Source organism: Micromys minutus (assembly GCF_963924665.1).
Source record: "Micromys minutus genome assembly, chromosome: 19".
Classification (NCBI taxonomy): domain Eukaryota; kingdom Metazoa; phylum Chordata; class Mammalia; order Rodentia; family Muridae; genus Micromys; species Micromys minutus.
This window is the reverse complement of record NC_137954.1, coordinates 722,288-749,697: the sequence shown is the minus strand read 5'-3', so window position 1 is coordinate 749,697 and position 27,410 is coordinate 722,288. Positions and strand designations below refer to the sequence as shown.

Below are 27,410 nucleotides of genomic sequence, written 5' to 3'. Positions count from 1 at the left end.
AGATTAGTCATCATATCTTGCTGAGGTGGTGGTGGAAGGTTTCTACAGTGAATGTTACAGAACTTTGGGAAAGAAACTGGGGAAGACACTAGAAGATGAAAAGGCATTCCATGTTCTCGGATCAGCAGATTTAGTATTTGGGAAAAGCCAATACTAAAATGAGCAATCTAGAAGTTTATGTAATCACCTTCAAATTTAAATGGCATTCTTCACATAGCTCAAACAGTATACTAAAATGTGCTTGCAAGCACAAAAGACCTATGATGGACAAAGATGTCCTAAGTACCAAGAACATTATTGGAAGTTCCCAATATTTGATTTCAAGATATACTCCAGAGTTCTAGTAATAAATGGGACCAGCATAAAAGCAAGCCATTGACCAATGAACTAGAGCAAAGGAAGAAAAAAATAATCCTACACAGTCATAGATATATAAATTTTAACTAAGGAATAAAAAGTACTTATGAAAAAGAGTTACCCAACCATTGATGCTTGGAAAATAGTATATCCATATGGAACACTAGAGCTAAATCCCCATATTTCACCCTGTACATAAATTATTCTCAAGACCTTAATGAAAGATCTAAAATATTGAAGCCAAAAGAAGAAAACATAAGGAAAATACTTCAAGATGTAGATTCATGCAGTGGCTTCATGAATATAACTCCATTGCCTCTGAAAGTAAAGAATCAACAAATTAGATTTCATCAAATAAAAAGGTGTACAGTAAAGAATTAATTAATGAAGTGAAGAGACAGAAAAGAAAATATTTGCTACCTACTTTTCCATCAGAGGCTTACCATCCAGCATATTCAAAGAACTTAGAAAAACAACACCAAAACAAGACAGGCAAAATACAATAGATAAGGGGGCAGATTATCTACACAATTCTCACAAGATCTTGTACAGGTAGCTAATGATTAATAAAAAAGAATAGTATCTTTAGGTATTAGGAAAATGCAAGTTAAAATTGCATTGAGATTTTATTTCATCACAATAAAAATGTATAACGTAAAGAAAACAACAAATGCTGATGAGGGTAAGGAGAATGTGCTAAAATCCACTATTCTTGGAGACTTACATTAGTATTGTCAATGTGACCATGTACTGAAAATAGAGCTACCACTTTGAGTAAATCCCAAAGGGAATCTGAATCAACATAGCTGTATTCATCTCACTCTCTAAGATATGGTGTCAGTCTAGGTGCCTGTCTACTAATGAGTGGATAAAGAAAACACAGGCCACACACATACACACATTATACAGACTCAGAGAAATGGCATATCATTCAGCTGCAAAAAGAAAAAATTGTCATTATCAGGAAAATGGAAGGGACTAGATACTGTGTTATGTAAAATAAGTCAGTCTCTGTAACATAAGAAGTTCCTGTTTTTCTTCCTGTATAAAAGTTAAAAAAAAAAAAAAAAAACACCTGAATATACAAGAGGAAAGACTATTAGAAAAGTGGAAGAGGATTTGTGGAGAGGAGAGATGACTGAAGAGATGGACTGGGGAAAAATGTTAATAGTTGTACACCTGGGTGAATCTGCCAATGTAAAATCCACTATTCTGTGTAATTAAAACTGCATTGAGTTTACATTTTATTCCAGTTAAAATGGCTATCTGCAAGAGAGCAACAAATGCTGGTGAGGGTAAGGAGGAGAAAGCTGTCTACTATTTATATTAGTATTGTCAATTGTGGAAATATAGAGATACACAAATTAAAATTTTCTGGTATAGAAGTCTCAAATTTTGTGCATCTTTCAAAGCTTACCTTCTGGTAAATCTGTGAACTTCTGTGTCTTAGAATCCTCAGATCAGCAGGCTCGCAGCAGGCAGTTTATCACATAAACAGACACTTTCTTGCCTACTCAACAGCGTAGTTTAATGACTGTATAGTATTCCATTGTGTAAATAAACCATATTTTCTGTATCCATTAGTCTGCCCTGAGACATCTGGGTGTTGCCATCTCTGGCTATCACAAATAAGGCCAAAGGCCACTATGAACATAGTGGATGGAACACATGCCCCTGGAGCAGGTGGGGCATCTTTTGATTATATTCTCAACTGTTGGTATTGCTGGGTCATTAGGTATATCTAGTCCCAATTTTCTGAGGAACTTCTAAATTGATTTCAAGAGTGTGTTGTACCAGTTTGCAATTCTACCAACAATGGAGGAGTATACTTCTTCTGCTACCTCCTTTCCAACATTGTTGTCACCTGATATTAGCCTTTCAGATTGGTGTACAGTGGAATTTCAGTGATATTGCAGTAAATATTAAAAAAAATAAATGGGTGTTGTACCTTATCAGTCTGGGGGTGGGCCCACAACTTGTTTATCTTTTTATGGGCCCTGAGGTCTCACTCCTCAGGCCCAATTTTAGTTTGTAGCCTTTTGCTCCTCTGGTACCTGGTCAGAACTTGTCTACGCAACTCCCTTCCCTGGCGGTTTTCTACTGCTTGTTCTCTGTCTCCGTCCCGGAGTGTTACTCTACCCACATAAATATAACTCTACAGTCTGATAGCTTTTCATACAGGTTTATATGTTCAACTCTCAATCCACAAACCCTCTACACAACAAGATTACATCAAATTGACAAAGATACAAACTGCCCTTCTTCTTCTTCTTTTTTTTTTTCTATCTCTTACAACTTTATTTAAAAAAATAAGAGGGGAAGGCTTGGCCCATCTGCCACCTGGACCAGCAGTTCGCAAATGTTAAGGCCTGGTAAGTAGGAGATCCGAGCAGCCAGGAGGCAGAGAGATCTCTAGTGAGTGCACACAGAAAGTGTGCCCCTGCCCTACCTGATCCAGGGACCAGCATTGGGACCTCTGTTCCCATCCAGCAGCATACAAAAAGCGTGCCCCTGCCCTGCCTGATCCAGAGACCAGGAACCCAGAATTGGAACATCTGTTCCCACCTGGTGGCTTTGGGGGCGCAGAACAGGGCTCAGACCATCCACCACCTGAACCAGTGGAGATCCAGGGATACAGACCAGGTACAAGAGAAAGGAAAGAACATATCACTGACAACAAGATGGCCAGAGAAAAGTGAAAGAGCATATCCCAAGGAAACCAAGACAACCAGGCAACACAAAGAACTCAAAGAACTAGAGGAAAACAGAACCAAAGAGATGAAGGAATGGAAGAAGAAATTTAAAATGGAAATTGACACAATTAAGAAAACACTAAAAGAGATAACCCTAGAGGTAGAACACTTAAAAAAGAAATCAGGAGCCACAGAAGTAAGCATTTCCAATAAACTACAAGAAATGGAAGAGAGAATCTCGGGGGCAGAAGACAACATTGTCAACATAGACAAAAGAGCCAGAGAAGATGCAAAAACCAAAAAGCTCCTAACCCAAAGTGTCCAGAAGATCCAGGACACAATGAGAAGACCAAACCTAAGGATAATAGGAATAGAAGAGGGAGAAGAATATCAACTAAGAGGCACAGTAAATATTTTCAACAAAATTGTAGAAGAAAACTTCCCTACCCTTAAGAATGAGATGATCACGAGCATAAAATAAGCCTTCAGAACTCAAAATAGGTTGGACCAGAAAAGAAATTCCTCCTGACACATAATAGTCAAAACACCAAGTGCCCAAAGCAAAGAAATAATACTAAAATCAGTAAGGGAAAAAGGTCAGGTAACATATAAAGGCAGACCAAGCAGAATCACACCCGATTTCTCAACAGAGACTATAAAAGCTAGAAGAGCCTGGACAGACATCATGCAGACCCTAAGAGAGCACAAGTGCCAGCCCAAGCTGCTGTACCCAGCAAAACTATCAATCACCATAGATGGAAAGATGAAGATATTTCAAGACATACCTAAATTTACACAATATCTGACCACACACCCATCACTACAACGAATTATATAGGTGGAAAACCCAATACAATGAGGGGAACTACATCCTAGTAAAAACAAGAAAACTCCTAAGCAACAAAACCAAAAGAAGAAAGAGACACAGACACAACTCAACCTACAAAATCAATAATAGCAGATAACAGATACCACTATTCCTTGATATCTATTAACATAAATGGTCTCTCAACTCCCCAATAAAGAGACATAGGCTATCAGACTGGATTTATAAACAAAATCCAGCAATTTGCTGCATACAGGAAACTCATCCCACAGACAAAGACAGATAATCTCTCAGAGTAAAAGGTTGGGAAAATAACTTCCAAGCAAACATCCCCAGGAAGAAAGCTGGAGTAGATATTCTAATATCGAATAAAGTAAATTTCCAACCAAAAGTTATCAATAAAGATAAAGAAGTACACTTTTTAATCATTACAGGGGAAATCTGTCAAGCGGAACTCTCAATCCTTAACATATATGTTCCAAATACAAAAGCACCCACATTCATAAAAGAAACCCTACTAAAACTCAAAAAATACATTTCACCCCACACAATAATAGTGGGAGACTTTAATTCCCCACTCTCACCAATGGACAGATCATGGAAACAGAAACTGAACAAGGACACTGTAAAACTAGAAGAGCCAAAGAACCAACGGGAACTAATCGATATCTACAGAATATATCATCCTAAAGTAAAAGAATACACCCTCTTCTCAGCAACCCATGGCACCTTCTTGAAAATTGAACACATAATTGGATACAGAATGAGCCTCAATCGATATAAGAAGATTGAAAAACTCCCATGCATCCTCTCAGATCACCATGGACTACGGCTGGTCTTTAACAACAACAAACACAACAAAAAGCCCACATAAACATGGAAACTAAACAGCACTCTGTTAAATGATAGCAGGGTCAAAGAAGAAATAAAGAAAGAAATTAAGGATTTTCTAAAATTTAATGAAAACGAAAACACAACATACCCAAACCTATGGTAAGCAATGAAAGCAGTACTGAGAGAACTCATATCCATAAGTGCTTCCAAAAAGAAACTGGAGAGAGCTTACATCAGCAACTTGACTGCACAGCTAAAAGCTCTAGAACAAAATGAAGCAGATACACCCAAGAGGAGTAGACAGCAAGAAATAATCAAAAGTATATTATGTCTGTTCTTTTGTGACTGGGTTATCTCACTCAGGATAATATTCTTTAGACGCATCCATTTTCTTAAGAATTTCATAAAGTCATTGTTTCTGATAGCTGAGTAGTACTCCATTGTGTAAATATACCACAATTTTTGTATCCATTCATCTACTGAAGGACATCTGGGTTCTTTCCAGCTTCTGACTATTATAAATAGGCCTGCTATGAGCATTGTGGTGCATGTGTCTTAATGTATGTTGGAGCTTCTCTGGGGTATATGCCCAGATGTAGAATAACTGGGTCTTCAGGAAGTACTATTTCCAATTTTCTGAGGAATAGCATTTTCTTCTTCTTTTTCTTCTTCTTCTTCTTCTTCTTCTTCTTCTTCTTCTTCTTCTTCTTCTTCTTCTTCTTCTTCTTCTTCTTCTTCTTCTTCTTCTTTTTCTTCTTCTTCTTCTTCTTCTTCTTCTTCTTCTTCTTCTTCTTCTTCTTCTTCTTCTTCTTCTTCTTCTTCTTCTTCTTCTTCTTCTTCTCTCTTTTTTTGGTTAACTTCTTGAGTCCTTTATATATTATCCCAGTATTAGATATGGGGTTAGTGAGTATTTTTTTTTCCACACTGTGGCTTGGTGATTTGTCCTATTGACTATGTCCTTTGCCTTACAAAAGCTTGCCAGTTTGAAGAGGTCCCATTTATCAATTCTTGATCTGAGAATGTGAGCCATTGGAATTAGTTCTGTTTAGGTAATTTCCCCCTGTGCCAATTAGTTCAAAACTCTTTATCACTTTCTCTTATTTTTATACTGAGTGATCTATCTAGTTCTATGTTGAGGCCCTTTTTCACTTGGGCTTGATATTTGTGCAAGGTGACAAATATGGGTCTATTTTTATTTTTCTATATACAGGCATCCAGTTAGATCAGCACTATTTATTGAAGATGTTTTCCCTTTTCCATTGTATATATTTGGCTTCTTTTTAAAGACCAAGTGTGCAGAAGTGCATGTTTTTATTCTTAGTCTTCAATTCTATTCCGTTGATCAACCTGTTGTTTTCTGTTCCAATACCATGTTGTTTTTATCACTATTGCTCTGTAGTTTAGCTTGTGGTCGGGGATGGTGATTCCCCCAGCTGTTCTTTTATTGTTAAGAATAGTTTACTCTATTCTGGGTCTTTTGCCTTTCCAGATGAATTTGAGAATTTCCTTTTCCATGTCTTTGAAGACAGGTGTGCTGTTAATTAGCTAGTGTAAGATCTCTCCAGCATCTCTACCAGGGAACTTAGTATTATGAATTTTCTTCTTAGCACTGCTTTAATTGTGGCCCATTAATTTGAGTATGATGTGTCAACATTTTCATTAAATTCCAGGGAGTCCTTAATTTCTTCCCTGACCAAATTATCATTGAGTAGAGTGTTGTTCAGGTTCCATATATGTGTGTCAGCTTTTTATTGTTTTTGAAGACCAGCCTTAGTTCACGGTGATCTGATAGGATTCTTGGGGTTATTTCAATCTTCTTGTATCTGTTGAGGCCTGTTTTGTGACCAATTATATGGTAATTTTTGGAGAAGATATATTCTTTTGTTTTAGAATGAAATGTTCTATACTAAAATTCTATTTTCACATGAGAATATTCTACATATTTATATGTTTTTGTATAAATACAGAAGTATATTATGTATTTATATATTATACATATATATGAAACATTTATTCATAATAAAACTGTTAGGCATACTGAAACATTTAGGCATAATATAAATTATTGCAGAAATATGTGTCTTTATAGACATTTCTTTTTTTAGGTTGGGAAATTTTTCTTCTATGATTTTTTAAAAGACATTTTCAGGTCCTTTCAGTTGGAAATTTTTGTTCTCCTCTATTCCAATTATTCTTAGATTTGGTCTTTTCATGTTTCCTGAATTTACTGGATGTTTTGGGTTAGGAGTTTTTTATGTTTTGGATTTTCTTTGACAGTTATGTCAATCTCTTCTAAGGTATCTTATATACCTATAATTCTCTCTTCAATCTCTTATATTCTGTTGGTGATACTTACACCTGTAATTTCTGATCTTTCCTAGGTCTTCCATTTTCAGGTTTGCTTCCATTTGTGTTTTATTTATGGTTTCTACTTCTACTTTTAGGTCTGGTTTATGTAATTTCTTCACCAGTTTAATTGCATTTTCCTGTATTCCTTTGAGGGATTGTTTTGTTTTCTTTTTAAGAGCATCTACCTGTGTATGTGTGTTTTCCTTTGTGAGTTATTTATATCCTCTTTAAAGGACTTTATTACAACAAAGACACATGCACCACAATGTTCATATCAGCTCTATTTATAATAGCCAGAAGCTGGAAAGAACCCAGATGTCCTTCAGTAGATGAATGGATACAAAAATTGTGGTATATTTACACAATGAAGTACTACTCAGCTATCAGAAACAATGACCTTATGAAATTTTTAAGAAAATGGCTGCATCTAGAGAATATCATCCTGAGTGAGATAACCCAGTCACAAAAGACAGACATAATATGCAGTCACTGATAATTGGATACTAACCCCAGAAGTCTCTGAATACCCCAGAAACAACTCACAGACTGTGTGAAATGAAGTTCAAGAAAAGAAAAGAAAAGAAAAGAAAAGAAAAAAAAAAAACCATTATGTTTACTCCTTACACACCAAGAAAATTTTGACTAATTCAGGGTTACATCCTGTTTTACATATACTTTATGCTCATTGTAACTAGTAAGATCTTAATGCATACTATCAAACCTTAAAAAAAAAAAAAGCCAAGCAATGACAAAAATGTATTTGTATACTTTTATGCACAAATGCTTAAAATATTTACATTTATCTTTGTTTTTTAAATAAAGTTATTCAATTAAAAAAAGGACTTTATTATTTTCAGGAGATAGACTTTTAGTTCAGCTTCCTGACTTTCAGGTGTTTGTATATTCAGGATTTGCTGTTGTGGGAAAACTGGGATCTAATGATGGCTTCTTATATTGGCTTCTTTTGCTTATATTCTTGTGTTTGCCTCTCAGCATATGGTTGTTCCTGGTATTTACTGAACTAGGTGACTCTGTCTGGAGTCTGCTACTTTTTCCCTGGGTTGCTACAGGTCTCTTGGTAGGTCTGTAGCACTGGTTGTAGCACACGTTTTGTGGGGTCTTCAGAGGAGTAGAGAAGCTGCTGATTTGTTGCCCTGGTTTCAATGGATCTCCTGGTAAGTTTTCAGGGTGTTGGGTCTTCACAGGAGCAGTCAAATTGTTGTCCTGTGTGAAGCAGTTCTCCAGGTGGGCCTATGGAATTCTGGTTTCTGTTTCCCTATTTGTAGCCAAACTCCAGGGAGGCTTTCAGTCTTTTGGGTCAGTTTCCCTGCATGCAACAGATACCCTGGTAGGTCTTCAAATTTTGGTGTTGGTTTCTCAGTTCTTTGTGTACAGAGGTACTCCTAGGATGCCTTCAACTGTGGGGTTCCTGGGTGAAGTGAATCTCCTGGGATGTCTCCAGCTGTGATGTTAGATGCCCTGGGTGAAACAGATCTCCTGGGTTTCCTCAGGATATGTTATCAAATGCTCTGAGTGCAGTTTATCTCCTGATAACCCTCAGGATAATGGTGTCTTCCAGGGACCAGGCTAACTAGCAGTCTTTTTTGTGTTAGATAGTTTATGGGAAGACCTTTTCTACATATTTGGGGGTGGTCCTGCTTTTGCCTATAGCTTCTGTGTAGCTTGCATGACTTGTGGTCATGACTACCTGCGGGGGAGGGACTTGAGTTGTGGCCAGTGTCCAAAAGGGCAGTGTGATGTCTATGGCAAGGATTTCTAATTAACAGGAGTCCAGGAAGCCACCTGCTGTCTCACTCACAGTTCCCAGGGCTTCTACCTTCTCATCCAAGAATCAGGTTTCCCAACACAGCCTACCTGCCCAATAGTTCTTGTTATGTTTGTTGCCAGAAGTGGAATTATGTGTTTTGGGCTTATTGTAAGATGATTAATTTGCTGTTATTCTTTGGTGTATATATTTTCTTTGTTTTGGACTTTTCCTTTTAGAATCCTCTGTAGAGCTGGAGTAGTAGATGCATATTGTTTAAATTTTTTCATGGGAAATTTTGGTTTCTCCATTTATGATGATATTTTTCTGGATACAGTAGCCTGGGCTGGCATTTGTGCGTGCGTGTGTGTGTTTGTGTGTGTGTGTGTGTGTGTGTGTGTGTGTATGCTCCTCCTCCAACTCATCCATTCCCACCTCACTACCTTGGCATTCCCCTATATTAGGGAAATGAGCCTTCAAAGGACCAAGGGCCTCTTCTATTGATTCCAGATAAGGCCTTCCTCAGCTACATATGCAGCTGGACCCATGGATCTCTCCATGAGTACTCTTAGGTTGGTGGTTTAGTCCCTGGGAGTTCTGTGCATGGGGGGGGGGTTCTGGTTGGTTAATATTGTTATTCTTTCAATGAGGTTGCAAACCCCTTTAGCTCCTTCTGTTCTTTCTTTAACTCCTCCATTGGGGTCCCCAAGCTCAGTCCAACGGTTAACTGCAAGCATCCTCATCTATATTAGTAAGGCTCTGTCAGAGACTCTTAGGAGATATCTGTATCATGTTCTTGTCAGCAAGGACTTCTTAGCATCAGCAATAGTGACTGGGTTTGGTGACTACATATGGGTTGAATCCTCAGATGGAGCAAAAATACAGAGACAAAGAGTGGAACAGAGACTGAAGGAAAGGCATTTGTGTATTCTTAGGGTTTGCATGGCATCTGTCCAGGACCTTCTAGACTTTTAGAGCCTCTGTTGAGAAGTATGATAGAATTCTATTATGTCTTCCTGTATATGTTATGTGGCCTTTTTCCTTTACAGTTTTTGATATTCTTTGTTGTTGTTGTTGTTCTGTGCATTAAGTGTTTTGTTTATTATGTGACAGGATGTTTTTCTTTTGGTGTTCTGTAGTCTTCTTGTACATTTATGGCCATCTCTTTCTTTAGTTTGGGGGAAATTTCTTCTGTGATTCTGTTGAAGATGACCCTTCTTCTGGCTATCTCTAGTGATTATTTTGTTCCCAATACTAAGTAGAACTAAAGCATATACACTTGGGATTTCCTTTTTGTTAAGCTTCATATGATTTGTGAGTTGTATCATGGATGTCTGAACTTTTTGGCTAAAGACCTCTTTTCAGTGAGTACTTACTATGTATGTCATTTTGTATCTGGTTTACATCACTCAAGATGATATTTTCTATTTCCATCCATTTGCCTGAAAAATTCATGATGTCTGTTGAGAAAAAATTATATTTTCTTATGATTTTCTTCCATAAATAAATAACCTTAAGTGATTTAATTTGTACTTTCTAGGCAATGAATATATCTAATTTTATCCAGGAATATGATTTGCCAAAAAGTAAAGCACGTCATATAGGGCACACACAATTGTAAAAATGTTGGGTCAAAAGCCATGTATTTTATAAGTAATTGGGCAGCAGACATGTGAAATATAAATGGAGATTCCAGTAGAGGAAGACAGGACTGTGGATAGTAATGTGAACAGTTTTCCATTTTGTAATATAAGGCAATTGGATGACTACAATTGTTAGTTAATGAGAAAAAAATGTAACATGAATTGGAAACATCTGTATGTAAATTGCAGCTCTAAAGTTCAAGAGAATAGGAAGGTCCCAAGCACCATAAGCCCTCAAACAGGTTTCTTTGTGTGGTGTTGACTTTGGAAGACTCTGAAGAACAGCTATGGTCTTCTCTGATGTTGACCCTGGCATGATTCAAGAGACAGCTATGGGCTTCTTGCCTTCAGACTGTAATTTTGATGGCTCTAATGATGATAAATTCAGAAGAAATTTTGGAAACCAGACTCATTTGTTTTATAATAACAGCAATGGTGCCTGTCTTTTGTTTAATTTCCTTTTTGTGCCTATAGCCTTTGTCAGCTTTAAATTAAATCTTCCAATTTTTAAGTTAAACAAACTCTGCAGTCTCAATCAAACTTTGTCTGGCCCTTTGTCCACATTACCCCTTCATAAGTACCTTGCCCCATAATTGTATGTTCTGTTCCCTGAGGACATTGTTTTGGAGCCAGCTGATTTCATCAGACATCTGTACAAGGATAGTTTCCACATATACTCAGCCACCCCCTGACCTACTATTCTCCAATCAGTCACACATTTCATCATGTCCAGTCACCCTTCTAAATGAATCACTTTTGTGTCTAACTGCCACGTAGGAGGCTGTGAGAAAGCCTAGAGTGGAGCAACTTCATACTTAGTGTTTTCTTTAAAGAGACCTCTCCCATATGGCTGTTGAAGACATGACTTCAGCTGCCCACTCTTCTCTCCTTCACCTTATTTCACAGCATATATCTCTATAATCTTTGACTCTTTCTGAAAGTAAGTCCTTGAAGAAATGTGCTTGTTTCTTGCTCTGACATTTGTCTTATCTTTTCCTGTAAATCATTCTTTGTGTTTCTTTCTTCCATCATAAAATATTGCTGTTCTTATTGTTTGTTCCCTTTGAAACTCATTCTGAATTCCCATTGTGTATATTAAAAGATCATGCTTGGTCAAGTTACCTTCCAAATCAATGGTTTTCAACCTTTCTAATGCTATGATGTTCCCCAACCATAAAGTTATTCCGTTGTTACTTCTTAACTATAGTTTTGCTACTGCTATGAATCACAATGTAAATATCTTATATGCAGGATACAAAATATGTGATACCTGTGAAGGTAATGGCCCACAGGTTAAAAAGATCTGTAAATGATTATATTTTCCCCCCCTCATAATACAAAATCAAACCTCAAGAACAAGCTGTATTTTTATGAAAACCTTGTAGAATCTTCATAAACTTCAGTTTCTATTGCAACTGGGTCAGTTTCTCTTTTAACCCATCTTGCCTTTTACATTATTCTTAGAAAAAAATCCCCACATTTTGAAATGACTTTCTAACCAACACCAAACAAATGATTTATGACCTTAGGGGCAGTTTCCAGAGACTTCAACTAAGACCGAGTTAAAGTATTATTTATCATACTTAATTATGGAATTTCTCATTTTAAAGACTTTAGCAAGAATAGTACTCACATAATTACTAAACTGATATAGTAAAATATGATAATTACCATTTCTAAATTTAAAGATCACAAATGACAGCCTGATTCTTTATACCTTAGTACTATGTCAAATGTCACCAGAGATAAAGTAATTTAGTGCATTTTAGTGAAAGTATTTATGAGTTTTGAAGAAGAGCATTTTTTTTTTTTGAAGGAAGCCTATGGAAATTAGTAGAAAAGAGAATTGTAAAAGTATTATCAGACAAGAATTTGTTTTAACAATTCTGGCCATGGATAAAGGCCATGGATAATAGCCAGGGATTCCATGAATGGCAGCTATTTTTTTTTAATGTTATTGATTCAATGAGTTACTCTTTACAATATTTTTGCAAACATTTGGTATGGCAAAATGTAGAACATTTGTGTATGACTGGTCTTTTAGAATGCTTTATCAGGCTTTCCTAATGACTTTTACCTCACCACAGGATAACATCTATGTGGAAAATACTGTTCAAAGTCTCTACCTCACTTACAAAATTCTAAACATTTCTTTATTATATAATCCAAATGAATATGATGTTAGTATAAATCAAACAGAAATAAGGTTACTTAAAATGTTTTTTAGTTTCAGAATGATACCTTAAAATGTTTTTATATTTTCTCAACTATTTCCAAAGTTTTAATAATACTTTCTTTATAGGTAAGAGTTGTATCGTGTTTAATTGAAGCATCAGGATGCAAAATTGCATATCCAGTGTTGTCACCACCACCTTCAATTAAGCCTAGAATATACAAGGAGAATGCCCACCAATACTGTCTTAGATAATCCCTTTTTAAAATAAAAAGTTTACAAATGTTCTGCAATGGTTATTTTGTATGGCCTTTTGTGTTTATCATACAATGCTTTCTTCTAGTCATGACATGGCTGTCTAATTCTAGAATATTCAGTATCTGTGGTCACCTGAAGGAGAACTATGTAGGAATGGGTCTATTAACTTTTAATGATAGGTGGAGAGACTTATGGGCCTCCAAAAGTTATAAAATGTCTAGTTCATAGTTAGTAGGAAAGAACTCTCTTCAGGCCAGGTCCATCCTTAAGAATATATAGACTATACTGATTTTTCTTCTTTTATTCTGTGGCATAGCTATCTATAAGTTGATGATGGACTTAGAAGAAACACTAGGTCCACACTTCTGTGAGCAGTCATAATTGAATTTGCTAATTCACCAAGTTGGACTTAGGAGATTTCTTTGCCCTGTTGCTTATACCCAGTCTAGGATAAATAAGCACTTGTTTCACTATCCAGAAAAAGTTCTTACAAAAGTAGATTATTGTAAATAAATGTCTATTTACCCTAGATAAAGCATGATGACAAATACATTGTTCTGGCTACATGTAGCTTTGTGGATATTTTAGTTTTTTTTTTTTTTTTTCTTTTTTGTTCTTTTTCACTCTGCCACAGTGTTGTGATTCAGATGAGAATGACCACATATGCTATATATTTAAATGTTTACTCATCGGTTAGTGAAACAATTTGAAAAGAATTAGGAGGTATGGCCTTATTGGAGTAGGCTTGGCCTTGTTGGAGATGGAGTGTCACTGGAAATGGGTTTTGAGATTTCAAAAGCCCCTTCTAGGCCCAGTTTCTGTCTTTCTGTCCCTACTGCCAGAATATCTGGATGCATAGCTTTCAGCTACTTCAGTGTCAGACCTATATGATTCCTACCATGATGACCATGGACTAACCCTGTAATACTGTAAGCAAGTCTACAGCCAAATGCTTTTTCCCATGAGTTGGCTTGGTCATGATATTTCTTTATCGGAAAGAACAACAACTAAGATACATAGTAAGAGTTATTTATTCTCAGAAGCTTAACTAGTTATGAATCATCATATTAACTACCACAAAGAAATTTTCTTTCCCAACCAAGCCTGTCAACAGTAGTAATTTGTGGATGTATCTAAATATTTAGAAAGCAATTTAATATCCACGACATACTATATTCATTTATGAAAACAATAGCACATTGAAGCCTATTACTATACCAGATATAAGTTTCTTCTTAAAAAGCAGTCTTCAAATCCAATTAAAAAACATTTAGTTACATCCAAATAATTGTGCCATTCTTGCATCCTACCTGACATGTTGGTAGTTTTGATGGTTAAACTTGATTCTCAATTTCATAGGAATTAGAATCACCATAGAAACAAACCTCTGGTAGGTCACTTAGGGACTTCTTGATTGAGTTAAGTGAGGTGGGAACCACACCCTAAACATGAGTATTACCTTTTCAAAGTTTCAGGCATAGGGAGTAGCTCTAGCATTCATTTCTTGGATTCTTGACAGCATGAACTATATTTCCAGTGACCTTATGCTCCTTATGCCAAATCTTCCATACCATGAGAGAACCCAACCTCAAATTCTGAGCCAAAATAAACATTTTCCCTTAGGTTGATTTCATCAATGTACTCTGTCAAAGAAATAAAACAAGTAACCCAAGCAGTAGTATAGTACGTCAGAATCATAACTGAGCGGCACTGTCAGACAATTTTTCATTAATAGCAGATACCATGCTAAGGATATAAGAATGGGACTTCAGGAATCATTTCACCCCCTACAAACAGCTATATTCACATAAAACTAACACTGGTCATCTGATAGATTTAGAAAACTACCTGGAGGAGCAATAAAACAGCAACTAAAATTTTAATACAGTCTTAGCATATGGGTTTGTTTTCATGCCTTCTATCACTCCAAATCAAGAGGGAAGAAGTTTCAAATCTAGTTGCAGTTCAATTTCTACATGTTTTGTAGCCATGTGAGTAGTATCTTTGGCAACAGGGACCCAACAATTATTATCATCATAAAACTAACAGAAGCAACCTTAGGTTTCAAGTAAGTCATCACTTCCTTGAGACTAGCTACTCATGGGACTTTAATATTCATCTGTAACTGTATGGCTTATGACATTCCTTTTTGCACCGACATGGTAAGACTGTATTAAAATTATTTAGTTGCTCTTTTATTGCTCTTTTCTAAATCTACCAGATGACTAGTATTAGCTTTGTGTTTAAAAACCTGTTTGTAAGCAGTGAAATGATTCCTGAAATACTATTAGTGTATATTCTTAGAATGTTCCTAATGGCCTTGCAATTGAGAAGCTGGGAATATAATTTAAAGAAATTAATAAGGGCCAAAAGAATAAGAAAGATGTCATTATCAGTTTTTCCCCAATATACACCCTATTGTAAAATAACTTGTATCCATAATCCATGGTCATTCTCTATAAGCCGTTTTGTCACCTTACTCCAGAGTACTGTTTTTGAGCTGTTATAACTGGCTCTTTAAAGCTAGGTTTATTCACCTGGCTTAGACTGTACTTTCATCTACTATGGCTGGTACTATAGTTAATTCCATGCCTAGCTGTCCTTTACTGGCCATATCTGGCTGCTGAGAGATATGTTTTAGACAGTCATTTCTATCTTTATCCCTAGCATAGTTTCGTGCAGAGGAGAAATGGACACAGCTTACTATGAGGATAAATGCCAACACCTAGGTCAACCTGATTTTTTCCTTATGCTGCTCTTTTATTGGCTTATTTTACCCTCTGGTAAACAAATCATGCTCAGGCTTTAAAGGTTTTCAGTAGCAGAGAGTGTAACTTTCTAAAAGTAACATTTTTTTTCTCTATTTTTATTCCTCCCTGAATGTTTTATTATCATATGAACCAAATTTACATGATGGGCTAAATCACTTAGAACACAGAGCCTCTTCTACCTCATAAAGAACACATATTATGCGGCCAAACAAAGCATTTAAAGCCACATTCCGGTCCAGAGGTCCTCTTGAATTAATCTTTCGTTAAGTCTCTGGTCTTATGTAGTTCAATAGACTGTCATACATTATGGCATCTGGCATTCATCATTTCCTCAATGATGTATGTCCTTCCTATATTGTCTTCCAGGTCCTGATATACATAAAGATCTCAGATGTCAAACTAGTGTCTCTCCTGGCTTCTATGAATCAGTCCATCAGAGACAGACTTCCCTAGTTTTGTCCCAGGTTATGCATCCTATGCTTCAAGAAGGAATAAATAGTAATATTACACAGGATTTCCATCTAAAGAGCAGGCAGACTGATCCTATCTTCCTCCATGAGTCACAGTCTTTCATTCCATCTTTCATCTGACTATTTTCATTCCATCCACTGTTACCATCATCTTTGGCCTACATTATCACAATAGACTAAATTATGTGAGGATTTGTTTTATTCTGTGTTTAAAAGTCGAGCACTGTGAATTCTGATTTTTTGTGATTATCGGATATTTCCTATACTGGGGGCATAGGTTATAATGGAAATGTCTTTTCCATTATGATTTCCACTTCTTCTGTATTAAAGTTCAGAACTTAGAGAAGTCTTATAGGATGTCTACTTTCCTCTCTCTCTACTATTGGCCTAGGTTTCAAACTTTTAGATTGGAGGAAGCACATATCTCATGGGTCTTCACTTTTCCAGTAAACTATGAGAAATGGCAAGCAAACAACTCCATTTCATGCCCCTATCCTTTTACCTTTTCTGCCAAATCAGACATGGATGCAGAAGACAACACTTACAGGTTTTTTCTCCTTTATAATTTCTCCCTTTTGTGGAAAGTTCTTATGATGTAGACAGCTGAGCCTCAATTTTTTGTTTTATTATCTACAACTAAGGCAATTCATCACCCTTCATGGTCTGCATACAGTCAAACCCACATGTACTTTTCAGGGATTATATTAATTGTACTCACCATAAGTCATTTGGGGATGGATTCTTGTATTTGTGTGGCATACTCTATTCATCAAGAAAAAATGTCACCCAATACCATGCAGAGGAAAAGCATCAGGCCTTAAAGTTCCTCTAAAGACATTTTACTTTCCAAAAGATTATTCTTGTATTTGTGCCTCCATAACCATAATATGGAACATATAACTGCCAATACAGCAGCAAAATATACCATCTCACATCACACATTTATTATCTTCAGGTAGATGAATCTCAGTTGCCCACAAAATTATCCATGCAATGGCTCTTACTTAGCATGTCTTTGGGTCTGTCAATACTACTTTGGGCGTTGACATATGTTATTATGTGTATTATGTGGCTTTTTTGGTGGAGACATGAACAGATACCTACTCATCTCAAAGGGGATACTAACAACAGACCAAAGAAAGATTTCAGTGAAATCCCACTTGGTGAACCAAATGTTGTATTAAAATTATATATAAAAACATCATTTAATATTACATAGAGGTGTATGGGTAGCCCAAAGGCAAGTGTCATCAAACTGCTCACCACAGCAGGTAAGAAAACTTCATGGTTAGAAGTCTATGCCCAACTTGCTGACTGTTCCAAAGAAGTCAATTATTTGCTTGTTGTTATATGGCTTTGGGTGGGGTCTCATTAGTTTTTCAAGTTTTAATATATCATAGTTACAAAATGTGAAGAACAAGCATTGTTTGTTTGTCATCTATTCTACTACACTCTCATTTGTTCCTTCCATTTTGTTGACTTTCCTTTACTTCCTTTAGATCATTGTGATATTTGTTACACTAAAATACCTGTAGGTCTTGTAGATTTCCTCCTTTTTAGACTCAATGGACTGAGGGTCTCTATCACTTTCTTGCATCAATGATAGGTATTTAAAACATAATGCACTCTATTAGGAATGTTGAACTCCTTAATATTTTGTACTTCAATATTTTCTGGAAATCCCTTTTTAATTAATTAATTGGATGTGTTTTTGAGACAGGTCCTGACTACATAGCACATGCTATCTCTAACTCCACAGTATTCTTTTTCCTGAGCCTGCTGCATGTTGGATTAAAGGTGTGTGCCTTCTTGCAACCCTTATCTTTAGTTACACCAAATGCCTTGGTTTATGCTTCACTTTTCTCTTTGTCTTAAACTACATATCCAATTTTTCAGCAACTTCTGTTGGCTATGTATAAAAATTCATTCAAAATACAACTACTTTTATCCCATCCACTGTGACCACTTTGGTAGAGGTCACCATCACCATCATACTTGGTCCAGATTATTACAATAAACTATAGACTCTGATAAACTGAGATAAATTATTATCTTATCCTAACCACTACTCTGTAATTAATAATAAAAACTGTTATAATCAAATCATTTTATTTTTCCAAGAGGAATGGCCACAACCTTCATTTAGCTCAATAACAGTAGATATTCTATAATATCACCAAAACGAGATCATTGATTGCACTTTGATAAGACCAGTAATTGCCTAAGAGATAAGCTTCTTGGCATGCCATGACAGATTATCCAGATTACTGCACTCTCTGAGAATGTCTGTATTATCTAATAATCTAAACTGAGATCATAAAACCCATTCAGAAATGGGCAGCACTATTTTATGGACTGGGTTCCTTGGAACAGAATAAAAAGTAGAAAGCTAGCTGAGCCCAGACACTCAAAATTATTTGCTTCTTGAGATGAACACACTATGACTAGTATCTCCTGGAACTTCCAGCCTCCAAACCCTTCCTGAAGGTGCTTTTATCTAGTATTTTGTCACAGTAACAAGACAAATCCTCTTATTGAAAATGACATCTGTTAGAAAATGTGTGGGTCTACCAGATACTGTATGACTACACCAGCATTTCTGTCTTCTAATGTTTCTGAAATATATTATTTGCCTGAGAGAAATTTTCATATGTCTCAAATTTGGTTGCTTTTAGCAAATCTGAGATCTGTGTTTACTTAAATAAGCATGTTAAGAAATGGGGACCTTAATTAAAGGTCTACAGAAAGGACTGAAGGAGCTTAAGGGGTTTGCAACACATAGGAAGAACAACAATATCAACCAACCCCCATCTCCCAGAGCTCCCAGAGACTAAACCACCAACCAAAGTGTACCCATGGTTTCAGTAGCATATGTGGCAGAGGTTGGCATTATCTGGTATTAATAGGAGGAGAAGTTCTTTGTCCCATGAATCCCGTGGCTTGTATCCCCAGTGTAGGGGAATGTCAGGGTGATGGATGAGGTGGGCCTGGGTGGGTAAGAGTAGGAGCATCTTCATAGCAGCAAAGGGAGGGAGAGGGATCATGAGAGAGGAGAAAAAGAGGATAATATTTGAAACAACGTAAATACATAAAATATCCAATAAAAAAGAAGAGGAAGAAGAAGAAGAAGAAGAAGAAGAAGAAGAAGAAGAAGAAGAAGAAGAAGAAGAAGAAGAAGAAGAAGAAGAAGAAGAAGAAGAAGAAGAAGAAGAAGAAGAAGAAGAAATGCTTCTAGACCAATACATTTCAGGAAACGGCTTTGAGTTTAAAGCCTCCACCACTTCAGTTTGTTCTCTCTGCCTTATGCTTTCTTGTGTAAAGATGTGCTCAGCCTACTGCAAAGCCTACTGTTTGCAGCCATGTTTCCCAGCTATAATGAACATTTACCTCCCTATAATTGTAAACCAAAATATTTTTTCCTAAGTTTAAAAAAAAGAAATGCTCTTAGAACTTCCTGTTGCTATGTTCATGTACTGATAATTTTTCATTTAAAATTCATGAAACTGTCTTGTTTTTCAGAACTGGTCACATATTTTTCAAATTTCAAGTATGATACATTAGTGAAATCTGTTCATTATTTTTGTTTGTAAGCCTCCTGAGACTGACATTTTAACTTTTACTCCTGAAGCATTCTGAGATGTGACTTTAGTTACAAGTCTGGACACTCCAATGAATAGTGTGATTGGGATATGACGAGAATTAACTTTGTGACCATTTTAAAAGAAATATTACCATGTCCTGACATGACAATTAGCAGACATTGTCCTGGAACATTTGGCTAGGCCTAAGTTCTCCAAAAGGTGTTTATACTTGACAGAAAAGAACAGAAGGAGCAACATCAGAGGAGGACATGACAGAAAGAAAATTAGGTATTATTAGCAGTGTTTTTCTCTAGAAATATTTACTGACTTTCATGCTCATTGTTAACCGTGAGCAGTCAGAAATGATGTAGATTATCAAGCAAAGAACCTACATATTGTTGACCATGGTGCTTTTTACTTTATTATCATTTATTTTCCACCACATTCCTTTGTCTTCATAAATGTATTGCATTTTCTAGATAAAATGAGTGCTTTATTTCAAATTTATACATTTTTTCCGTACTCACTGGATATTATACCATGTGTATTGTTTTATATTACAGATTATATTTGTGAAATTTATGCTTTTCTATCTGATTTAGTGAACCAGAAACCTACAAATTTTAGACAAAATCCTGACTTTTATCACATGGTACAGTGAAGAAATGCATTGGGAATTTTCATTGCTTTTTGTCAGAATTTATTAATTTTATAAAATATTTTACTCTATTTCAATTGATTATCATAATATATGTTGACTCTATTAAACCTCTCTCCTATTCTTTATTATGACTTCTTCATTGTTACAGTCTTCTTCATACCCTTAATTTCTTCTTCTTTTAGCTTTACATCCTAGCTCCAAAATATGATCAAAACTGTACAATATTTCTCCTTCTATGTCTGGGGTATTTTACTCACAATGATATCAAATTTCATTGAAATAAACATAAAATTTAAAAATTCTAAATTCAGGTGAAAGAATCTACTGTTTATGCTTTGCTGTTGCTTAGTTCTTCCTCATAATTTTCCAGTATCTTCTTTCTTATTCCCATTTTGAGGACACACAAGCTTTCACTGAGAACCTTTCCAGAGATTGGTTCCCTCAAATCTGGTGTGCTTTGTATGAAATAATGTCAAGGTCTATACTGTCTATGATGTTAAATATACAGAAATAATTAGGGTACATATCTTTATTCTAATATGAAATGCCTTATTTTTAAATGGACATTTCAACAAACTGCACAATTAGATTTTTTTCTAGAAAACTACTGAAGTTCTCACATGTAAACATGTCATTGTTAATTCTGTGAGAAGCAACGAAAACAGGAATATTTCATTATGATATTTTACTATGTGACTGGGAAAAAGGTCAGCAACTACATACAAACTTACAAAAGAAAAAGTTCAAACATTCTTGTGTTATTGTGACAAAAACTCTCAAACTTATGTATGTTGTTGAATTTTATAGGATAAAACAAGGGAAGATCCTGTGGCATGTCAGTCAATCTTTTGGCACCAGACAAGTATAGGTACTATGCATTTATGGGTTGAATGAAGGTCACCAATTTTGATTTGGGGTTCTAAAGGTGAAAATACATTAGCACCTTAGCATGTGTCTTTAAAGCCCTCCCAAATATTTGCAAGTTCACCAGCAACAGCAGAAGGGAATTACCTTTAAAAGCATTTATACCTATGATGGAGGCAAAAATAAACTGAAAGTACTCCTTCAAATCCTTGCTCTATGGTCTCATTTTTATCAACATTCTACATGGTTAACCAATGAAACTTGTAAGTTTTGTCAAGTTATACATGATTGTGTTGTCTTCTGGTCTCAAAATTTATCTGTTCTTACCAGTTAAGGTAGTTAACATAGGGAAGTCATGTCTAATTTTGTCTTTTCCTGTTTGGGAAATAAGAATATTCTATGCTGATGAATATGATTATTGCTCTTCAGATCGACTAGAGTTCAAAGAATGTAACACAGTTTTATCATAAAAGTGTTGACGTTTATTTATTATAGCACCATTGAGACATTATGAAGTTGGAATTGGTAAAAAAATAAAACAAAAGCATTTGAACTGTATTGAGTGGGTGAAACAGCAAAAATTGTATTCTTTTTTTTGGTCAAATTATGCCTTTTCCAAATGTTTGGAAATAAATAACTGGAATTTAGTTGGTCACTTGCACTGGTTGACAAGACTAAAACAAGAGGAACACATGGATGTGGTTTTTGTTTTGCTGGGGTTTCAGAGAGTTTGGATTATAAAAAGCAAACAGGACCAATGTCCACACCAAATTCTTGATCAGGACCCCCAATATCATAGGGTGCAATATCTATGATGGGGAGTCTCATGGCTTTGCGTGTTTTATATTCGAAGACTGTCTTGCTCCATTCCCCAGTGTGTTTCTATTAAAAAGAGAAAAAGTTGATAAGAAAGAAATCTTGACATTACTGTTACCTTACATATTTTCCTTAACTGATCATACGTGTCTTCTAATCTCACAAAGTAGTTAGTATACATGAAAACTTCTAGACATATGAAAACATCAGTATTTAAAGTTTTAATGTTTTCATTTGATAAATAAGACTGTTAATCAAAGTCTGGCAAGACTCAAAAAGCTAACCCAGAAGGGAGATGGCCACAGGCTAGCTCATTCATCATCCTGTTTCTGATTATTGCTGCCACACTATAGTTGACTTACAAAGAAGTAGTTCAGTTACTCACAACAGGAATGGCTAGCATTATACAAAAGTTCCCCATTTTAATGAATTATGAGAAAAAAAGAATAGATTTTAAGTCTTTACCTGTTTAAAGCAAAAGTTATATCTGACAGACTTTATATTATTAGTAGTATGTGTAACTTACAGTAAACATTACAGTTATTAAAGTTGTTTTTCTGAGTTTAAGTTTCAATCATTTTTATTTCAACTGTTTTCTATCTATAAGTTAAGGGCTATTCAATTTTTGAAATATTTAACATTTTCCTTAACAAATAAGTAGATGTTACATAATTTTTTCCTCCAGGAAGCTTTTGTCTCTCTTACTGATTTTATTTCTTTTCCTCAAAATAACATCAATGATTAAGCAATAAATTCTAAATATATTTGCCATCCTATATGAAAAGACATCGTTACTTACAGTACAGCCATCCTCCAGAACTGTGTAAGTAAATTTGCTGTTTCCTTCAGCCTTGAATTCTCCTTCATTTGATCCCATCAGCTTGAGAGATTTTTTTACATTGCCACTGGCCTGATCCATGTAGGCAATACTGTTTTTGCAGTGGTATGTGATGTTCTGGGAGGCCCGGCTGGAAAGAAGTCTGAGGAATGCCAGCTGTACATCAAGGACATCTTCAGGAAGATCAGGATCACCATAGCTGAACTATAAACAAACAAACAAACAAACAAACACAAAACAAAAAATAAGAGAGAGTACATCTAAGCCTGTGACCAAAACAGAGGGTGAGGAATTCATACAACATTAGCATGGATGTTGTGTTATAACTTGTTCATACCCATTATGTTATTTTATTTTATTGTGTGCAGAGGTAACTGCCTTAACAAGTTAAAAAAAGGTGTTTACATGCAACTGGCCTAGTATAATTTAGTATTTTATAGGAATAATAATTGTCTAACCACAGAAGTGTTTGGGGTGTTTTACTTAGTAACCATAAACATGCAAGAGGAGTAATAGGCATATCTCTGTTTAAAGGTATCTTTTCTTACCTGAAAACCACCATTCATAGATTCTCCAAACCAAACATGTTTCTTCTCAGCACCAGAATCTGTCCACCAGTGCTTCTGGGGAACAGTCATGGGGCTGGCATTTACGCATGTTTCCCCAGTTTCCATATTACAGAACACTTTTATAGCATCCATCTTGCAGCCTTGGTTAGGATCAACCCAGTATTCTCCTGAAACATCACCAAGGAGATAATGGGGATTAGTTATAACATTTAGAAGTGGACTCTGGCAAAGCCTCCCAGGAGACAGGTGTATCAGGCTCCTGTCAGCATGCATTTCTTGTTGTCAGCAATAGTGTCTGGGTTTAGGGACTGCATATGGGATGGATGACCAGGTCGGGAAGTGTCTGGATGGCCTTTGCTTCAGCCTCTACTTCACATTTTGACTCTGTATTTTCTCCTGTGAGTATTTTGTTTCCTCTTCTAAGAAGGACTGAAACATCCACACTTTGGTTTTTCTTTCTTCTTAAGCTTCATGTGGTCTATGAATTGTACCTTGGGTGTTCCAAGCTTATCAGTCAGTGTATGCCATGTGTTTTCTTTTGTGATTGGGTCACCTCACTCAACATAATATTTCATCTAATTTCATCCATTGGCCTAAGAATTTCATAAAGTCATTGTTTTTAATAGGTGAGGAGTACTCTATTGTGTAAGTATACCACACTGTCTGTACCCATTTCTCTGTTGAAGGACATCTAGAGCCTAAGAAATACAGAAGTGGATGCTCACAGCCAACTACTGGACTGAAAATGGGGTCCTCAATGGAGGAGTTAGAGAAAGGACTGAAGGTGTTCAAGGTATTTGCAACTCCATCAGAAGAATAAGATCAACCAACTATACCCACCCCCAGAGCTCCCAGAGATTAAACCACCAACCAAAGAGCACACATGAAGCACCCCATGGTTCCAGGCATGTATGTAGCAGAAGATGGCCTTGTTGGCATCAATGGAAGGAGAAGCCTTTGTCTATATTATTTTTTAATTTAAAGATAACACTATAGACCAGATTTGTGGCATAATTTAACTTAATTGGTACTTATTTTCCATTTTAAGTAATTCCCAGAAGTTAGTCTAAGTAAAAACTGTGGTCTATCAAGATATTTAAAAGATTGAAATAGTTAATTGAAAATATAAACAATAACTTTATATAATAAATATGTTTTAGTAGTAAAAGATAAAATTAGACATTTCACAATAGATAAAAATGGAAGTGATTTATGAAAAAAGAGTTTTAAGTTTAATCATCTGTTCATTAAAATTAATTCTTTAAATATGTAATGTAATAATAAAAATAATAAAATTATGCTTTTTAAAAATGGAAATAAGATGATATATGTCACTTGCTCATTTAAATATTTTTTGGTATTTTAGAAATATTCATGTCAAAATTTCTAAAGATATGTTTATAGTTTCTTATATTTGAAATATTTTGTATTTACCTGTTATACCTTAAATGTTCCTTCAAACATAGTTTTTCCTCTTTACTATCAAGCAGTTTCAATTGAATTGACAATGTTTTGATAGTATAGGAGCTTCAAAATATTTTCCATCAGAAAAATTTTCTTAGTCAAATTCTAATATAGGCAGATATTTTTCACTAAGTGCACAGAATGAGAGGCAAAGACTCGAACATACCGCTCTTGAATTCAGGGTGGCAGAATTTCAGGTCTCTGCAATTTCGAGCAGGGTTTTTTCGAGAACCATCAGGGCTAATGAGACTCTCTATTTGTCCATTAACAGACTTGAGTGAAGACATAATCTCCTCAGTGTTGATCTTGAAATCCATTGGTTCATCTCCATAATATGGTGAAAAGCCACCAGACTTTTCACCTCCAACTCCAGCAATGGCAGCAGCACCCCCACCACAGCAGGGACCAGGGGCACCAGGTGGTCCAGGGGGTCCTGGTTGTCCAGGGTGTCCAGGTGAGCCCTAGATAAATAAAAAATACACCATAGAAGTGTTTTTCTTTGTCCTCCATTAAAGAACTGTGTCACATGTCTAGAAAAATGAACCATAAGCAATCTACATATGTTGTAACAATTAGTTTAACTAAAAAACTATTTGGAATGTTTTTAACTTCATGATTGTCAATTTATAACAAATATGATTTATTACATACAAATATGTTTTTCTATTACATAGGAGTAAGGAGTATTGAGCACAAACCTCATCTGTATACAGATGTCAAGTAAGCAAATAACCCAGAAAGCACAATACTGACACGAGAAAGAGTAAAACAGGGACTTTATCATTGGGGCTCAAATTATGCTTTGCCTTACTGTTATTTTATTTGTTACATGTATATTTGTTGATACAATGACAATTTGTCCCAACACTGTACAGTCAGAAGGAATTAGCCATGATTTTATTGGTAACATTACAGAAGTTTTTAGATCACTTAATCAGTAAAACTTCTACAAAAAGAAAATGATCTCTGTGAGTTTTCCGAAGTGAGATCTGTATGAAATAATTTATTTGATTAATTGAGTACATGTCATTTTATTGATATGTCACTCAGCAGTGTGTGTGTGTGCGTGTGTGTGTGTGTGTGTATCCATGTTACTGTGGTATAAAAGGTCTTAATGCAATCAAGAATGCATTAAATTAGCTTTCACTTTCTAAAGTAAGTGACTATACTCTCTACTTCAGTTTACAAACAATGCAATGTTGGTGAAACATTGTATTAGGGCAACTCAAATCATATATATATATATATATATATATATATATATATATATATATACATTTTTACCTCAGATCCTCTTTCACCTCTGTTGCCTCTAGGTCCTGGTGGTCCAATGGGACCAGGGTGCCCACTTGTTCCATCTTTTCCAGGAGGTCCATGTGGTCCAACTGGTCCCTTAAGAAATGACCATGGTGATGTTATGATGTTAAAATATATTTTTTTGCATAAACATTTTGAAATGTCCACCTTCCAATGTACTTATATGACACTTACTCTGGGGCCTGCAGGTCCTGGACTACCAACTGCACCCTGGTGACCAGCAGCACCCTGAAAAGTAAGAAAGGAGAGACACCAGTGAAGAACTCCAGAGCTTAGGAGCTTAGGGAAGGGACCATTCACAATCTCTGCAGAACCCAATGATCAAGATGAAACAACATTTCTCTTTCTTTCATTCATTGTGTCATGCAAAACTATTACTTCAAATAAGCCCTTGAGTACTTGTCGCATCTCTGTAGTTCATCTCATCAGTCATGCAGTGAAGGAGAATTCCTAACAGTGGATGCACTTACAGGAGAACCTGGGGGACCTGGATTGCCAGGAAATCCTCGATGTCCTTTGATGCCATTAGAGCCACGTTCACCAGTTTCACCTTTGTCACCTCTTGGACCTTGGGGACCCTTTAAAATATTTTTTAAATTAAGGTCATTATTATACAGACATACTGAGAAATTAAAATTAAGCTTATAAAAATCTATTAAAATCTATAGAATTTTATAAGCTTTATAATAAATATATAACATCCTATAAGATTTATATTAATAAATGTATTATATTATCTTAGCTAGAAATCCATATCAAGAGACTTAACAAATGTAATCACAAAAATTATTTCTGTTTTAATTTTAAATTGATAATTGCAATTCTCATAATTAATGTCTGTATTATCTTTTAGACACTGAATTTTTTCTGTATTATCAAATGAAAGTTTATATTTTCTCAATAGCTATGCATCTGTCATCCTAACTATTTTCTAGAAATTTCAGAAAACAACTGGGTGTTTCTTATACTCCAAAATGGGTTTTAAAACACAACAGTACAAACGTCTAATACTTACAGGAGCACCCCGAGCTCCAGCAGGACCTGGAGCACCAGAAGGACCAGCAGGGCCCTAGAATGCAAGCAAGCAATTGAAAAAGTGCAATTTGAACTGAATTTTTTCACTGATTCAACTCCATTTAAAAAAGTTGACTGTATAGGGAG

The 27,410-nt window shown here is 35.6% G+C and overlaps 1 protein-coding gene across 1 annotated transcript in view; it reads right to left on the bottom strand.

The window, feature by feature from the left end:
• Positions 1-21,704: 21,704 nt before the first annotated feature.
• Positions 21,705-27,410, bottom strand: part of COL3A1 (collagen type III alpha 1 chain) — a 36,452-nt gene continuing 30,746 nt past the window's right edge. Inside the window, exons 44-51 of the mRNA XM_080933042.1 lie at positions 27,265-27,318; positions 26,720-26,827; positions 26,424-26,477; positions 26,217-26,324; positions 25,099-25,393; positions 23,448-23,635; positions 22,861-23,103; positions 21,705-22,127 (exon numbers count right to left, since the gene is read on the bottom strand). Coding sequence (XP_080789168.1) covers positions 21,981-22,127; positions 22,861-23,103; positions 23,448-23,635; positions 25,099-25,393; positions 26,217-26,324; positions 26,424-26,477; positions 26,720-26,827; positions 27,265-27,318 — 1,197 coding nt within the window. The 3' untranslated portion in view covers positions 21,705-21,980. The remainder of the gene's footprint in view (positions 22,128-22,860; positions 23,104-23,447; positions 23,636-25,098; positions 25,394-26,216; positions 26,325-26,423; positions 26,478-26,719; positions 26,828-27,264; positions 27,319-27,410) is intronic.